Genomic DNA, 18,212 nt, shown 5'->3' with positions numbered 1-18,212 from the left:
AATGAGGTAAAGTTTCTTGCCATTGGTCTTGGCAATGAGTTTTTAGATTTGATATCAGAATCATAGGCAACAACAGGAAAAATAAAGAAATGAAACTACATGAAACTAAAAAGTTTCTGTACTGCAAAGAAAAAAAATCAGCAAAATGAAAGGCAACCAATTGAATGAGAGAAAATATTTGCAAACCATATAGCTGGGAAAGGGGTCAATATCTAAAATATATAAGGAACTCATACAACTCCATAGCAAATAAACAACCAAATTTTAAAATGGGCAAGGGAACTGAATAAACATCTTTCCAAAGAAGATACACAAATGTCCAACCAGGTATAAGAAAAGATGCTTGACATTACTAATCATCAGGGAAATGAAAATCAAAGCACAAAGAGATAACACCTTACATCTGTTATGATACCTCCTAACCAAAAAGTCAAAAGGTAACAAGTGGCTGGCAAGAATGTGCATAAAAGAATACCACTTGGTGGGAATGTAAGCTGGTATAGCCCCTGTGGAAAACAGTATAAAGGTTTCCCAAAATATTAAAAACAAAACTATCGTATGGTCCAGAAATCCTACTTCTAGGTATATGTCTAAAGGAAATGAAATCAGTATCTTGAAGAGACATCTATACTCTCATGCTCATTGCAGCATTATTCACAACAGTTGAGATATGGAAACAACCTAATTTTCCCTCAAAAGTTGAATGGATAAAGAAATGAGATAAATATCTATATAATGGAATATTATTCAGCCTTTAAAAAGAAGGAAATCCTGTTATTTACAACAATGTGAATGAACCTGGAGGACATTATGCTAAGTGAATAAGCCAGACACAAAAAGACTGCATGATCTCACTTATATGTGTAATCAAAAAAAAGTTGCACTCATAGTGATACAGAATAGAATGGTGGTTACCAGAAAGTTAGGGAAATGAGGCATTCTGGAAAAAGAGAGATGGATGTTAGGCAAAGGGTACAAAAAAAATTCAGTCAGCCCTGAAAAATTTGGATATTTCACATTTAAAATTTTTTAAAACAAAAAGACCTTTGGGGGAAGGGTAATAATGAAAAAAATTGAGAAATATTGATATACAAAACCAGAATAATAAAATTCATACTACCAACTTCATTTACAAGGCAAATTAGGAAGTTCTATGAGGATTAGTCAATCTCTAATTCTTAGCAGAATTAAATAGAATTCAAATACTTACAAAGTTCTATTAATATCATCGGTATCATTCACTTATATTGCAGTATAATCAATAAAAGCAATGTACTTGCAAAAAAAAGTGTGGTTTTACATAAATAGAATATCATTTTGCCTTATAAAATAAAGGAAATTTTAACATGGATGAACCAGCTTATTTTGCTGAGTAAAATAAGCCAGGAACAGAGGACAAATATGACTTATTCCACTCATAGGAGGAATCTAAAGTCAGACTCATAGAAGCATGGAGTAGAATAGTTATTGCCAGGGCCAGTGGGAGGGGGAACAACATGTGTTAGTCAAAGAGCACAAAGTTTCAGATATGCAAGATGAGTAAGACCTAGAGATCTAATGTACAGCGTAATACCTATCATTAACAAATACTGTACTGTATACTTAAAAATTTGCTAATAGGGTACATCTTCAGTGTTCTTACCATGAAAGTAAACAAATTAAGAGGGCCAGGCATGGTGGCTCACGCCTGTAGCACTTTGGGAGGCCGAGGCCAGCAGATGGCTTGACCCAGGAGTTTGAGACCAGCCTGGCAACATGACAAAACGCCATCTCTACAAAAAATACAAAAAATTGGCTAGGCACAGTGGTGTGTACCTGTAGCCCCAGCCTACTCAGGAGGCTGAGGTGGGAGAATCACCTGAGCCCAGGAGTTTCAGGCTGCAGTGAGCCATGATTGCTGTACTTCAGCCTGGGTGACGGAGTGAGACCCTGTGTCAAAAAGAAAAAGTAAAAATTAGAAAACAGAATAAGAGGAAATTTTTGAAAGTGATAGATATGTTTATGGCATTGAGTGTGGTAATGTGTCTGGAATTGGTGGGTTCTTGGTCTCACTGACTTCAAGAATGAAGCCGTGGACGCTTGCAGTGAGTGTTACAGTTCTTAAAGATGTTGTGTCCAGAATTTGTTCCTTCTGATATTTGGACGTGTCTGGACTTTCTTCCTTCTGGTGGGTTTTGGTCTTGCTGACTTTAGGAGTGAAGCCGCAGACCTTCGCAGTGAGTGTTACAGCTCTTAAAGGTGGCGCGTCTGGAGTTGTTTGTTCCTCCCGGTGGGTTCATGGTCTCGCTGACTTCAGGAGTGAAGCTGCAGACCTTCGCGGTGAGTGTTACAGCTCATAAAAGCAGCACGGACCCAAAGAGTGAGCAGCAGCAAGATTTATTGTGAAGAGTGAAAGAACAAAGCTTCCACAGCGTGGAAGGGGACCTGAGTGGGTTGCCGCTGCTGGCTCAGGTGGCCTGCTTTTATTCCCTTATCTGGGCCCAACCACATCCTGCTGATTGGTTCATTTTACAGAGTGCTGATTGGTCCATTTTACAGAGAGCTGATTGGTCCATTTTGACAGAGTGATGATTGGTGCATTTACAAACCTTTAGCTAGACACAGAGTGCTGATTGGTGCATTTACAATCCTTTAGCTAGACAGAAAAGTTCTCCAATCCCCCTACCTGATTAGCTAGACACAGAGTGCTGATTGGTGCATTTACAATCCTTCAGCTAGACAGAAAAGTTCTCCAAGTCCCCACCCAACCCAGAAGCCCAGCCAGCTTCACCTCTCAGTAATAGCTTCAGTGGTGTCTACTTCTCTCCAAATTAATCAAGTTGTATACATTAAATATGTACAGCTTTTTGTGTGTCAATAATACCTCAGTAAAGTGATATGTAAAAAGAAGACAATAGAAGTAAAGAAAAAGGAGCTCAAGAGAAGTACATTAATTATACATACTTGAGTTTATAAAAATGTAAACATTCCTAAATACAAAACAAACACGAAATCAAAACAATTTTTTAAAAAGTAAAGCAAAGTTGCCATATGGCAAAAAATACAAACTAAGCAGGGATTGTTATATACTGTATAACAAGACAGAATTATGCCACAGATTATTAAACAGAACAAAGAAAGTCACTCTACAATGCTGTGGGCTACCTTTCATAGTAAAAAAAAGTTATATCTGTGTAGCAAATAAAATGATAGGAATCTTCATAAAGCAGAAATTGTAGGAGATATAAGAAGAAACAGACAAAAGCAAACCAGTAGTTAATTTGCATGTAACATTTTCAGTCTAAGATGGGTCAGAATGACAAAAATGAGGAAATAAATCAGCAAAGTAACAGAGTCAATAAGGAGCTCTCATGTGGATGGATACACACACACACACACACACACACATATACACATACACACAGTGTATATACAGCTATACACACACAAAGTACATATTAAAACGTATATATATATACACACTCTGATAATAGAGACACACTTCCTTTCAGTACTTCAGACTGATATTGTTCTATAATATCAGTTACATGAATATTGAGATCATCTATTACTTTAACTTTCCATTTGTTTAACTTGCTGATTGAGGTGTGCTAAAAGCAACTGTTAATATAATTGTCTTCTTTATTTCTGTCACCTTTTTTTGTTTCATATATTTAAGACGTTCACACTCATGATTGTTGGGTCTTCCTGATGAATTGGTGTTTTTATCATTATGAAATGTCCCTCCTTTAATACTGTTTTTTAAAGTATATTATATCTGATAATTATTGCCATTCTAGCCTTTTCACATTTACATTTTTATATTTATGTACTTTAAAACTATCTGTGTTTGTATATTTATAGTGGACTTCTTACAAGCACCATATATTTGGTTCTTGCTCTTTTATGACAGTCTTTGTGTTTTAATTGGAATGTTCAGTTCATTAACATTTAATGTAATTATGGATGTAGTTGGAATTCAGTCTGTCATTTTGTTTCCTGTTTGTACTAATTTTTACTAATTTTTGTTTCTTCACTCCGCTTTTCCTTCCTTCTTTGGATTATTTTAATATTTTCCAGATTTTTTATTTATTTGCTTTTTCAGTCATACCTACTTGCACTGTTTTTTTAGTGGTTGCTGTAAGGGTTACATTTATATCCTTACTGTTCTACAGTCCACTTAGAATTAAAATGTAGAAATCTTCATGCAGTCCACTTCATGGAAAATGTGGAAATCTTCATGCAGTCCACTTCATGGAAAATGTAGAAATCTTGCAATGAACTGAATCTGTTCATTTACCCACCTTACAACATCCTTTATGCTATTGTTGCCATATACATTACCTACATGTTACAACCGTCACAAAATGTTATAATTTTTGCTTTCAACAGACTAGTGTATATTAAATAAGGTAATGGAGTTCTTTATATTTGCCCACGTATTTACCGTTACTCCTACTTTTCACTCTTTCTTGAAGATCTGCATTTCCATCTAACATTTATTTTAGCCTAAAGAGCTTCTTTTAGTCTTTCTTATGGCGTAGTTCTACTTTTGATAAATTTTCTTAGTTTCTTCCTGAAAATGTCTTTATTACACCTTCATTTGTGAAAGTCTTTACTGCATATAAAATTTTTTGTGTTTCTTCCTTCCAATACTTCAAACATGTTATTCCACTGCCCTCTTGAGATTATTCTGTTATTGTTTTTTTAAATTATTAAGTTGGATACGTAGTTTATCAATTTTTAAACTTCTTTTCAATATAAGCACGTAAGGCTATAGATTTCCCTTCAAATACCTCATTTGCTCAAGTTTTTTTATAGTATTAGCATTTAAGTATTTTAAAATTTCTATTATGATTTCTTCTTTAATGACTTCATTTCTAAGTACATGTGAATATATTGCTTATCTTTTTGTCAAACTTAATTACATTGTTGATGGATTAATTATAATGTTTAAAATGTATTGAGACATGCTTTTTTACTTACTACACAATATAATTTTGTAGATATCCCATTTGTGCTTGAGAAGAATGTGCATTCTCTGATTTAAGATTTAAGGTTCTCTGGGCCAGGCACAGTGGCTCACACCTGTAATCCCAGCACTTTGGGAGGCTAAGGCGGGTGGATCACAAGGTCAGGAGATGGAGACTATCCTGGCTAACACGGTAAAACCCCATCTCTACTAAAAATACAAAAAATTAGCTAGGCGTGGTGGCGGGCCCCTGTAGTCCCAGCTACTTGGGAGGCTGAGGCAGGAGAATGGCGTGAACCCGGGAAGTGGTTCTCTGATTTAAGTTCTAGGTATCCAATAAATATAACTTCGTAATTGTGTTGTTTAAGACTCCTATTTCTTTCTAATTTTCTCACTGCTTAGACTAGCAAATATTTAGAGATAACCCTTGAAGTCTTATACAGTGATGGTAGTCTGATCATTTGTTTTAATTCTATTCATGTTTTGCCTTATACATTTTCAAGCCTATTTTATTACGTACATTCAAGTTTAGAATTTTTGTATATACAGAAGATTGAAACTAGGCCCCTTCCTTTCACTGTATACAAAAATTAACTCAAGATGGATTAGAGACTTAAATGTGAAACCTAAAACTATAAAACCCTTAGAAGAAAACCTAGGAAATATTGTTCTGGACATAGGCTCTGGCAAAGACATCATGACAAAGACTCCACAAGCAATTGCAACAAAAAAATCGACAAATTGGAGGAATCTCTGCTCAAAGACTTGATGCTTATCTTTCCTCCATAATTTGAAGATATTTTCTGTCTTCTACCTCCCATTGTTGCCAATGAAGTCTAGGGTCAGTCTATTTGTAGTTCCTTTTTAGATGATATGTCTTCTCTCTGGCAGCTTTTTCTTTTTTAAAACTTTATGTATAAGTTATTCTTTTTTTCTTGCACTTTTAGGTTCAAGGGTACATCAGCTGGTTTGTTACAAGGGTAAATTGCATGTCATGGGGGTCTGGTGTACAGCTTATTTCATCACCCAGAATAACTATGCTACTAATGAGCATGGTATTCCATAGGTACTTTTTCAATTCACCCTCCTCCCACACTCCAGCCTCAAGTAGGCCTTGGTATCTACTGTTACCTTCTTTGTGTCCCTGTGTACTCAGTGTTTAGCTCCCACTTACAAGAGAGAACATGTGGTATTTGGTTTTTTGGTCCTGTATTAATTCTCTTAGGATAGTGGCCACCAACTCCATCCATGTTGCTGCAAAGGACTATCTCTTTCTTTTATATGACTGCATAGTATTCCAGGGTGTATATATACCACATTTTCTTTCTTTTTTTTTATTATTGTATTTTAAGTTTTAGGGTACATGTGGACAATATGCAGGTTTGTTACATATGTATCCATGTGCCATGTTGGTGTGCTGCACCCATTAACTTGTCATTTAGCATAAGGTGTATCTCCTAATGCTATCCCTCCCCCCTCCCCCCACCCCACAACAGTCCCTCGAGTGTGATGTTCCCCTTCCTGTGTCCATGTGTTCTCATTGTTCAATTCCCACCTATGAGTGAGAACATGCGGTGTTTGTTTTTTTTGTCCTTGCGATAGTTTACTGAGAATGATGGTTTCCAGTTTCATCCATGTCCCTACAAAGGACATGAACTCATCATTTTTTATGGCTGCATAGTATTCCATGGTGTATATGTGCCACATTTTCTTAATCCAGTCTATCATTGTTGGACATTTGGGTTGGTTCCAAGTCTTTGCTATTGTGAATAGTGCCACAATAAACATACGTGTGCATATGTCTTTATAGCAGCATGATTTATAGTCCTTTGGGTATACACCCAGTAAGGGGATGGCTGGGTCAAATGGTATTTCTAGTTCTAGATCCCTGAGGAATCGCCACACTGACTTCCACAATGGTTGAACTAGTTTACAGTCCCACCAACAGTGTAAAAGTGTTCCTATTTCTCCACATCCTCTCCAGCACCTGTTGTTTCCTGACTTTTTAATGATGGCCATTCTAACTGGTGTGAGATGGTATCTCATTGTGGTTTTGATTTGCATTTCTCTGATGGCCAGTGATGATGAGCATTTTTTCATGTGTTTTTTGGCTGCATAAATGTCTTCTTTTGAGAAGTGTCTGTTCATGTCCTTCGCCCACTTTTTGATGGGGTTGTTTGTTTTTTTCTTGTGAATTTGTTTGAGTTCATTGTAGATTCTGGATATTAACCCTTTGTCAGATGAGTAGGTTGCGAAAATTTCCTCCCATTTTGTAGGTTGCCTGTTCACTCTGATGGTAGTTTCTTTTGCTGTGCAGAAGCTCTTTAGTTTAATTAGATCCCATTTGTCAATTTTGGCTTTTGTTGCCATTGATTTTGGTGTTTTAGACATGAAGTCCTTGCCCATGCCTATATCCTGAATGGTAATGCCTAGGTTTTCTTCTAGGGTATTTATGGTTTTAGGTCTAACATGTAAGTCTTTAATCCATCTTGAATTAATTTTTGTATAAGGTGTAAGGAAGGGATCCAGTTTCAGCTTTCTACATATGGCTAGCCAGTTTTCCCAGCACCATTTATGCAATAGGGAATCCTTTCCCCATTGCTTGTTTTTGTCAGGTTTGTCAAAGATCAGATAGTTGTAGATATGCGGCGTTATTTCTGAGGGCTCTGTTCTGTTCCATTGATCTATATCTCTGTTTTGGTACCAGTAATATGCTGTTTTGGTTACTGTAGCCTTGTAGTATAGTTTGAAGTCAGGTAGCATGATGCCTCCAGTTTTGTTCTTTTGGCTTAGGATTGACTTGGCGATGTGGGCTCTTTTTTGGTTCCATATGAACTTTAAAGTAGTTTTTTCCAATTCTGTGAAGAAAGTCATTGGTAGCTTGATGGGGATGGCATTGAATCTATAAATTACCTTGGACAGTATGGCCATTTTCACGATATTGATTCTTCCTACCCATGAGCATGGAATGTTCTTCCATTTGTTTGTATCCTCTTTTATTTCATTGAGCAGTGGTTTGTAGTTCTCCTTGAAGAGGTCCTTCACATCCCTTGTAAGTTGGATTCCTAGGTATTTTATTCTCTTTGAAGCAATTGTGAATGGGAGTTCACTCATGATTTGGCTCCCTGTTTGTCTGTTATTGGTGTATAAGAATGCTTGTGATTTTTGTACATTGATTTTGTATCCTGAGACTTTACTGAAGTTGCTTATCAGCTTAAGGAGATTTTGGGCTGAGACGATGGGGTTTTCTAGATATACAATCATGTCATCTGCAAACAGGACAATTTGACTTCCTCTTTTCCTAATTGAATACCCTTTATTTCCTTCTCCTGCCTGATTGCCCTGGCCAGAACTTCCAACACTGTGTTGAATAGGAGTGGTGAGAGAGGGCATCCCTGTCTTGTGCCAGTTTTCAAGGGGAGTGCTTCCAGTTTTTGCCCATTCAGTATGATATTGGCTGTGGTTCTGTCATAGATAGCTCTTACGATTTTGAGATATGTCCCATCAGTACCTAATTTATTGAGAGTTTTTAGCATGAAGGGTTGTTGAATTTTGTCAAAGGCCTTTTCTGCATCTATTGAGATAATCATGTGGTTTTTGTCTTTGGTTCTGTTTATATGCTGGATTACATTTATTGATTTGTGCATGTTGAACCAGCCTTGCATCCCAGGGATGAAGCCCACTTGATCATGGTGGATAAGCTTTTTGATGTGCTGCTGGATTCAGTTTGCCAGTATTTTATTGAGGATTTTTGCATCAATGTTCATCAAGGATATTGGTCTAAAATTCTCTTTTTTGGTTGTGTCTCTGCCCAGCTTTGGATATACCACATTTTCTTTATCCTGTCAACCACTGATGAGCATCTAGGTTGATTCCATGTCCTTCCTATTGTGAATAGTGCTGTGATGAACATACACATCACATATCTTTATGTTAAAACAATTTATATTCCTTTGGGTATATACTCAGTAATGGGATTGCTGGGTTGAATAGTAGTTTTGTTTTAAGTTCTTTGCGAAATCTCCAAACTGCTTTCCACAGTAGCTGAACTAATTTACATTGCCACTATTGGTGTATAAGTGTTCTTTTTTCTCTGCACCCTTGCCAGCATCTGTTGTTTTCTGACTTTTTAATAATAGCCATTCTGACTGGTATGAGATGGTATCTCATTGTGGTTTTGATTCACATTTCTCTAACGATTAGTGATGCTGAGGATTTTTCCATATGCATGTTGGCTGAGTGTCTTATTTTGAGAAGTGTCTGTTCATGTCCTTTCCCCGTTTTTTAATGGGGTTTTAAGTTTTTTGCCTGTTAATTTATTTAAATTCTTTATAGATTCTGGATATTAGACCTTTGCCAAATGCATAGTTTGTGAATATTTTCTCTCATTCTGTAGGTTCTCTGTTTACTTTTTTGATAGTTTCTTTTGCTATGCAGAAGTTCTTTAGTTTAATTGGTCTTCCCATTCATCAGTTTTTTGTTTTTGTTACAATTGCTTGTGGAGTCTCTGTCATGACATCTTTGCCAGGGCCTATGTCCATAATGATATTTCCTAGGTTTTCTTCTAAGGTTTTTGTAGTTTTGGGTTTTACATTTAAGTCTGTAATTCATCTTGAGTTGATTTTTGTATACAGTGAAAGGAAGGTGCCTAGTTTCAATCATCTGTATACGACTATCCAGTTATTCCAGCACCATTTATTAAATAGGAAGTCATTTCCCCATTGCTGCTATTGTCTATCTTGTCAAAGATCAGATGGTTGGTTGCAGGTGTTTGCCTTTATTTCTAAGTTCTCTAATCTGTTCCATTGGTTTATGTGTCTGTTTTTGTACCAGTACCATGCTGCTTTGTTTACTGTAGCTTTGTAGGAGTTTGAAGTGCATAACCTGATGCCTCCAACTTTGTTCTTTTTACTTAGAATTGCTTTGGGTGTTCAGGCTTTTTTTGGTTCCATATAAATTTTTTTTTTTTTGAGATGTAGTTTCACTTTTGTTGTCCAGGCTGGAGTGCAATGGTGCGATCTTAGCTCACTGCAGCCTCTGCCTCCCAGATTCAAGCGATTCTTCTGCCTCAGCTTCCCAAGTAGCTGGGATTACAGGCCCCCGCCACCACACCTGGCTAATGTTTTGTATTTTTTTTTAAGTAGTGCTGGGATTATAGGTATAAGCCACTATGCCTGGCCTGGTTCCATATAAATCTAAGGTTTTTCTAGTTCTGTGAAAAATGTCAGTAGTAGTTGGATAGGAATAACATTGAATCTGTAGTATGGCCATTTTAACAGTATCGATTCTTATTATCCATGAGCATGAAATGGTTTTCCAATTGTTTATGTCATCTCTAATTTCTTTCCACAGTGTTTTGTAATTCTCATTGTAAAGATCTTTCACCTCCCTGTTTAGCTGTATTCCTGTGTATTTTATTCTTTTTGTGGCCATTGTGAATGGAATTGCATTCTTGATTTGGCTCTCAGCTTGGACATTATTGTTGTATAGAAATGCAACTCATTTTGCACTAATTTCGTATCCTGCAACTTTGCCAAAGCTGTTTATCAGATCTAGGAGTCTTTGGGCTGAGACTATGGGATTTTGTAGGTATAGAATCATATCATCTGAGAAGGGAGATAGTTCGACTTCCTCTCTTCCAATTTATTGATAGATGCCTTTTATTTCTTTCTTTTCTGGAAGGTTTTAGTTTTCTTTCTTATCTTTTTATTTTTATTTATTTATTTATTTTGAGGCAGAAACTCACTCTCTTGCCCAGGCTAGAATGCAGTGGCACAATCTCAGCTCACTGCAACCTCTGCCTCCTGGGTTCAAGCAATTCTTGTGCCTCAGCCTCCTGAGTAGCTGAGAATACAGGCACCCACCACCACATCTGGCTCATTTTTGTATTTTTGGTAGAGGTGGGGTTTTACTGTGTTGCCCAGGCTGGTCTTGAAGTTTTAGCATCAAGTGATAAACCCATCTCGGCCTCCCAGAGTGCTGGAATTATAGGCACCCGGCCTAATTGTCTCTTTTTGTTCAGTTCTGCATTTCCATTACAAATGTGGATATTTTAAATTTCCTTTTTATATCTCCTGCCTGATATACATTGTTTCTTTTGTGTTGATTGTCTCATATCATTTATCATCTCTGGAAATTCTTAGCCATTAACTTAATTCCCTGTGTAGTCATATTAGACTTTTTCATATTCTCTAATTTGCTCAGCCTCTCTTTATATTTTTAATCTCTTTTTCCTCTGTGCAACATTCTGTGTAATTCCTGACATACATAATTTATGCACTTTTATTCCACCAATTCTTTCTTCAAATGTGTCAAATTGACTGAGCACAGTGGCTCACACCTGTAGTCCCAGCACTTTGGGAGGCTGAGGCAGGAAGATCACTCGAGCTCATGGATTCAAAATCAGGCTGGGCAACATAATGAGACCTCATTTCTACAAAAAAAAAAAGTATTACCCCAGCATGTGGCACATGCTTGTAGTCACAGCTGCTTAGGAGACTCAAGGTCTTCTAAGACACTCGAGGTACTTATGATGTTGAGGTTGCAGTGAGCTATAATCACGCCACTGTACTCCAGCTTGGGTAACAGAGCAAGACCCAGTCCAAAACAAACAAACAAAAAGTCAAATTATTTAATTTCAATAATTAGATTTTTATTTCTAAAAGTTCTGTTTTATTCTTTAAAATAGTAACCTGATTATTCTTTTTTGTATCATATTACATGCTTATTTTCATGACTCTCTCATTTCTTTAAATATTTTATATTGAATTATTTTATATGCCTACTTTAATAGTTCAATTATTTGAAATCCATGGAGATCTAAATTTGTTATTTTTCTAATTTTTAGTTATAGTGCCTTGTTTTCTTGTGTTTTTGATTATCTTTATGAACTCATACTTGTTTGATTTTAATTTATGTTAATTTATGTTAAAAAATCATTGAGGGCCTCTATTAGAAAGGCTTTAATCCAGACATGAATTTGTTTGTTTCTGTGAAAGTTAGGGGCACTACTAACCTGGGTCTCTTTTAGCCCCTGGCTTAATCAGAATTCTTGGGTTTAGCTCTTGTACTTGGCTTAATCAACAGTCTGAGCTTATCACCTTTAACTTGAGTTTTGTTCAGGCTTATCTCCTAAGAGTGATGGCCCTGTAAGTAGTTCTGCCCTGTTTTTGCCCCTTATTTGTTGTCTGCTGAGTGATCCTTACTCTGATTTCTATCAAGAGATTTTGTTTAATTGGTTATTTTTTTATGGAGGATATGGCCCCCTTGGTATTTACTTACTTTTCATAGTCCTATGATTTACTTTAACTAAGTTGTATATTTTATAAACAACCTAGTTGGGAGTTTTCTTTTGCTGTTTCTGTTTCACCATGCTGCCAGATGCCAATGTCAGTTTTTTAATTTTACCATGTATCATTACCATCTACTGTCTATCATTACCTCTCACCTAGAAAGAAGAGCACATCCTAACTTATCCCCCTTAATTTCACTCTCTCCAATTTCAGTTTGCCCTATATGATTGCCAAATTGATGTTTCAGTGAACATGTTAGACATGTTAACTTTGAGGTGCCTCGAAATAATAATTTGGAGATCAGGGAAGAGATGGATCCCAGAGGTGTAGATTTGTAAGCCACTGATAACTGATAAGCAATGCCCTGGGTATGGTAAGGTTATTGAGGAGATTGGAGAGAGTGGGTAGAAATAAAAGGGCATTATTGAATACTGATTTCATGGGGAGGCAGAGAAAAATGAACTAGCGAAGGAGACGAAGAAGAATACATCTAAGGAAGGGAAAACAAAAAATTAAGGAAAGCAGGGCAAGCCAAGGTAGGAGAGGGTTTCAAGGAAGGGCAGTTTATAGAATTAGATGTGACCAAAGGGGCACACAATATAAGAATTTACCTTTAAGTTTGATCCTAAGAAGATGATGACAATGGCTCAGGCCTATAATCCCAGCACTTTTGGGATGCTGAGGTGGGTGGTTTGCTTGAGCCCAGGAATTTGAGACCAGCCTGGGCAACATGGCAGAAACTCCATCTCTACAAAAAATGCAAAAAATTAGCTGGGCATAGTAGCGTGCACCTATAGGCCCAGCTACTTGGTGGGGCTGAAGTGGGAAGATCACCTGAGCCCAAGAGGTCAAGGCTGTAGTGAGCGATGATTGCACCACTGCACTCCAGCCTGGGTGACAGAGTGAGACCCTGTATTAAAAAAAAAAAGAAGATGGGGCCAGGCACAGTGGCTCACGCCTGTAATCCCAGCACTTTGGGAGGCTGAGGCCGGCGGATCACGAGGTCAAGAGATCGAGACCATCCTGGCCAATATGGTGAAACTCCATCTCTACTAAAAATACAAAAATTAGCTGGGCATGGTGGTGTGCGCCTACTCCCAGCTACTTGGGAGGCTGAGGCAGGAGAATCACTTGAATCAGGGAGGTGGAGGTTGCAGTGAGCCGAGATCATGCCACTGCACTCCAGCCGGGCGACAGAGTGAGACTCCATCTCAAAAAAAAAAAAAAAAATATATATATATAGATAGATAGATAGATAGATAATTAGTATTGCCAGATAGTTACAATGGAATGGGGACAAATGCAAAACTGCAGTGAATGCATGGACAAATAGTACAATTTGCTAATCCTCTGACCTCTTCCTTAGTATATCCCACCTCCACTGAATATATAATGAATCAATAAGCTTCCTAGTACAAGACACTCTTCATTCACAAAATAAACACAATTGCCTTTTGATTTCTGTAGCTGAGAGGGATTCAGGCAAATACAGGAGGTACTAACAAGAAGAGGCAACATATTTTCTAAGCTATCATAGTCAGCAGTGTCTACTTGGGGTTATGTTTATTCTTGAAAGTTATACTTAAGGCCTCCACAGGCTCTGTGCCTCAGCCCCTCCTAAATGTAATAACTTTTCACATATGGAAGATCTTAGTAGGCCAAATCCCTTCTGTTTGAAAATATTTTTCCAATCAGAAGGACAAAAACAATATCACAGAAATATGTTAAATAAACAGCTCTTTTCTTTTATATATTCTTGTTCACAACTAACATAACATTTTTTTCTGCCTTGTAGGTACCAGAGGTTTGAAAAGGCATTTCTCCTAGCTGTTGACATTGGTGCTCGTGACCTCTTTATGGTGAGTCATTTTCGGAGATGATTTTGTGCCTTCAGTTCTAAGGCTGAGTAAGTTGTCAGCTTTTGTGACCATAAAAAGGATTAGTGTCATTTTGCAGCCTTAGACACAGGGTGGGAAAGCATTATTCCATCTTGACTTGCAGGTTTGCTTTCGTGAAACTGGTCAATAACCATCTAGTATCTTTTGATTTGTTGACATTTTCTTTGCTGGCTCCAATGGATCTTTTATGTTTTCTAAGAATTTATAATTCTTGAACTTTTCTCCTCATGTACCTTGATGCAAGGGGATGACACCTATCTATCTAATAAGCTTAAATGTCTTTCTAATCCATTCTCTGAAGAAAAGCTATAGAATCCAGGACATAGGGCAAAATATGTCCCACAGATCTTGAATGTGCTCAGTTTGTCCCTTAGATTTTAGTGTAGAGTAACAAAGTAGGAATGTTCTCACATGTATTTTTTAAGTAACCATAGTACAAAGTGGATCCAAGAAGTTAAATTCATGTACACTCTGGCCCTCCCATTTATTAGCTACAGAACAGTAAAACTGACCAGTTTCTTACAAATCTTTGTACTCTGTATCAGGTTTCTGTTTTATAAGATCTTGCACCACAGTGCCACATTGAGATCAAATGAACAAAGGAAAAGTCCTTTCCTAGTTTCCCAGCATATTCTGTTAGACAGCAATTTCATTGTTTCTACAGAAACAACAGAGGAAAAGGTTCTTGAAAGAAGAAATGCTTCTAGAAGGTGCTTTTGCCTGAGTCTTTTGCACAATTAAGACATTTTATAGTTTAAATTAAGCTTTGATGTTTCAGATATTCTGTTATACAGCAATTTCATTGTTGTCACAGAAACAATAGATGAAAAGCCTCTTGAAAGCAAGAAATACTTGTAGAAGGTCCTTTTCCTGAATCTTTTGCACAGTGAAGACATTTTGTAGTTTAAATTAAGCTTTGATGTTTTAGATAATATTATGGATTCATCACATTAGATCAATCATCTTTGGATTGAGTTTGATATTTAAATTCTAAATGTATGTCATTCAATTAATTATACTATTATTGATCATAAAAATCTAATTTCAAAAGTGTGAACATTCCATTGTTCGTCATCTGCATTTTGTGATGTTTAATTGAGCAGGCATATTACATTGAGGGAAGGTTTTATTATTTTCATCAAAATCTATACATGCAGAGATCACAGTGTCAGAAAATTTTTTTTTTTTTTTTTTGAGACGGAGTCTTGCTCTGTCCCCCAGGCTGGAGTGCAGTGGTGCATCTCTGCTCACTGCAAGCTCCGCCTCCCGGGTTCATGCCATTCTCCTGCCTCAGCCTCCCGAGTAGCTGGGACTACAGGCGCCCGCCAACACGCCCGGCTAACTTTTTTTTTTTGTATTTTTAGTAGAGACGGGGTTTCACCGGGTTAGCCAGGATGGTCTCGATCTCCTGACCTCGTGATCCACCCGCCTCGGCCTCCCAAAGTGCTGGGATTACAGGCTTGAGCCACCGCGCCCGGCCACAGTGTCAGAAAATTAATTACGCTTTTTAGATTTTCCATCCCCATTGACTTTTTTCCTTATCTCCACCTTTTCACCTTTGCCACTTACCCCAATAACGGTAGATTTTCCCCATATTTCTTTATTTTTTATGTCTATAGTTTCAGTCTTTTTTCTAGCCAAGATAAGAACTAAAGAGATGAATACTTAAATGTTTGGTGCCTGGTAAAATTTATCTCTCAAGGTATTATGTTCTGTAATTTCTAATGTTATAATAATTAATTTAGAAACATCATGAAAGGCACCTTCTAAACTTTTCTCAAATCGTATCTGTTTCAGCTTTCAGTCTCAGTTTAGCCAATAACAATATAAAGTGTCCATGTTAGTTCAAATCACCTTCATCCAATAGCCTTTCTACTGATAGGCTAATCTTAACCCATGAGGATTTTTACACATAAAAGATGAAAATCTAAAATAACGGAAGTATAGAAGTGGTTTTACTGTCCTTTTTATTTGCAAAAGCAAACAGTCATTATTCAGAATGCTGCATTGTTACTCTTCATACATAACTTTATTTATAGCCCAAGGTCTGCTTTAAAGAAGCTCAAAATACTGACAGCATTAAAGCCTCAAAGTTCTATTTAAGCTCATCAATCTACTATATACATTTAAGGTTCCACGTAGAAATTGCCTAAAAGGATTTTTTTTAATAGATTGATTCTTACTATCTAAATTTCATCTAGCCAGAGGTCTGTAGCCTATAGATTGAAAAATGTTACCTCTTTTGAAATTAAAAGCTTGTAAAATAAACAGGATTGTTCCTACTCATACATGATTTTCTACCCTTGAGATATCTCTTGCTAAAAGACTAAAAATAATAACATATGAATCACAATGGGATCACACAAAAGTCTATCAGTTAACCTGAAAATAGTCCTTTTTGCATTAGCATATTATCAGTGGTAAAAAGTTACAAGACATACAACATGATAAGAAAGTTGATATGGCCAGAAAGCAGAGAGACTAAAGGGGCTTACATTCCGTATAAAGAAGTTAGAATTTATCTCAAAAGCAATAGGAAGTTACTAAATCATTTTAAATAGAAGAGTGATATTATCAGTATTTTGGCTAGGAAACTTTTCCTGTAAAGGGCCAGGTAGCAAATAGTTTAGGCTTGCTTGCTTGCTTTATTGATTGATTGATTGATTGAGACAGGGTCTTGGTTTTTCACCTAGGTTGGAATGCAGTGATGTGATCATAGCTCACTATAACCTTGAACTCCTGGGCTCAAGCAATCCTCCTATCTTAGCCTCCAAAGGAGCTAAGACTACAGGCATGTGCCACCATGCTTGGCTTAGTTTTGTAAATATTTTAGACTTTTTACAAGCCATACGGGCTCTGTTGCATCTACTTAACTCTGCCATTATAGAGCAAAAGCAGGCATAGTCAATACATACAGAAATAAGTTTGGCTGTGTTCCAATAAAAGTTCATATATAGACACTGAAATTTGATGTCACAAAAAACTGTTCCTGTGATTTTTTTTTTTTTTTTTTTTCAAAAACCATTCTTAGTTTGGGTTAGACTTGGACGGCAGGTCACAGTTTGCTGATTCCTTGTTTAGAGTATGATCACTTAAGGCTGCATTGTAGAGAATAAACTGAAAAGAGACAAGGCTCCTAGGTACAAGTGTGAAGTAAACAAAGAGGTGGGTTCTTTCAGGCCCATTTCCTCAGGTCCAGCAACCTCATAGTAATTTTCTTATATTTAAGGCCTGTTGATTCAACTCCAAGCTCTCTCAGTTATTAGCTGCATAATTTTGTATAATTTACCTAACTTTGTTTGCTTTCATTTTATTGCCTGTGGTGATGATAATGCATAAATCCGTAGTATGCTTTAAGTATCAAATGAATTAATAATATATATGAAGTGCCTGGCATATTGTAATGACTTAAGGACTACAGTTCTAGTATATATTTTATATTACTCACTTTTCAAATATTTAGGTAGTACTTCACTTTACATTATTTATACATTTGTCAGATTAACAATGCTGGAATTTAGGTAACTATTGATATTTGGGTGTTTAAAAATAAATAGTCTCTACCTGAGGGATTGGAATTGAATCAAGGCAGCCTAGTTTCAGAGTACATACTCTGTGTTTTCATTTTTATTTGTCTCTAAGCATTTTCTAATTTCCCTTGTGGTTTCTTTTTTAATCTGTTAGTTGTCTGAGTGTGTTATTTATATGATTTCCAGAAATTGGGGGTTTTTTAGTTTTACTTCTGTTATTGATTTGTAACTTCATCCCATTGTGATGGGAGAAGATACTTCGATATCTATCATTTTAAATCTATTGAAACTTAGTTTATCCTAGAAAATGTCTTATATAGACATGAGAATAATGTTTATGTTTTGGGGAAGAATATTTTGTATTTGTACAACTAGTTGATTTATTGTGTTGTTTAAGTCTTATATTTCCTTCTGTCTGGTTTTCTAGCAATTATTAAGAGTAGGGTATTGAAGTCTGCAACTACTATTGTAGACTATTTCTCACTTCAATTCTATTTGGTTTATTTTAAGAGACAGGGTCTCACTATGTTGCTCAGACTGG

At 36.6% G+C, this 18,212-nt stretch overlaps 1 protein-coding gene across 1 annotated transcript in view; it reads left to right on the top strand.

The window, feature by feature from the left end:
- Window positions 1-18,212, top strand: part of WDPCP (WD repeat containing planar cell polarity effector) — a 478,431-nt gene that overhangs the window by 258,431 nt on the left and 201,788 nt on the right. The window contains exon 13 of the mRNA XM_003262443.4: window positions 14,039-14,102. Within this exon, the coding sequence (XP_003262491.2) occupies window positions 14,039-14,102 (64 nt within the window). The remainder of the gene's footprint in view (window positions 1-14,038; window positions 14,103-18,212) is intronic.

This window comes from Nomascus leucogenys, chromosome 14 (assembly GCF_006542625.1).
Source record: "Nomascus leucogenys isolate Asia chromosome 14, Asia_NLE_v1, whole genome shotgun sequence".
Lineage (NCBI taxonomy): Eukaryota > Metazoa > Chordata > Mammalia > Primates > Hylobatidae > Nomascus > Nomascus leucogenys.
This window is presented reverse-complemented; position numbering and strand designations above follow the sequence as displayed.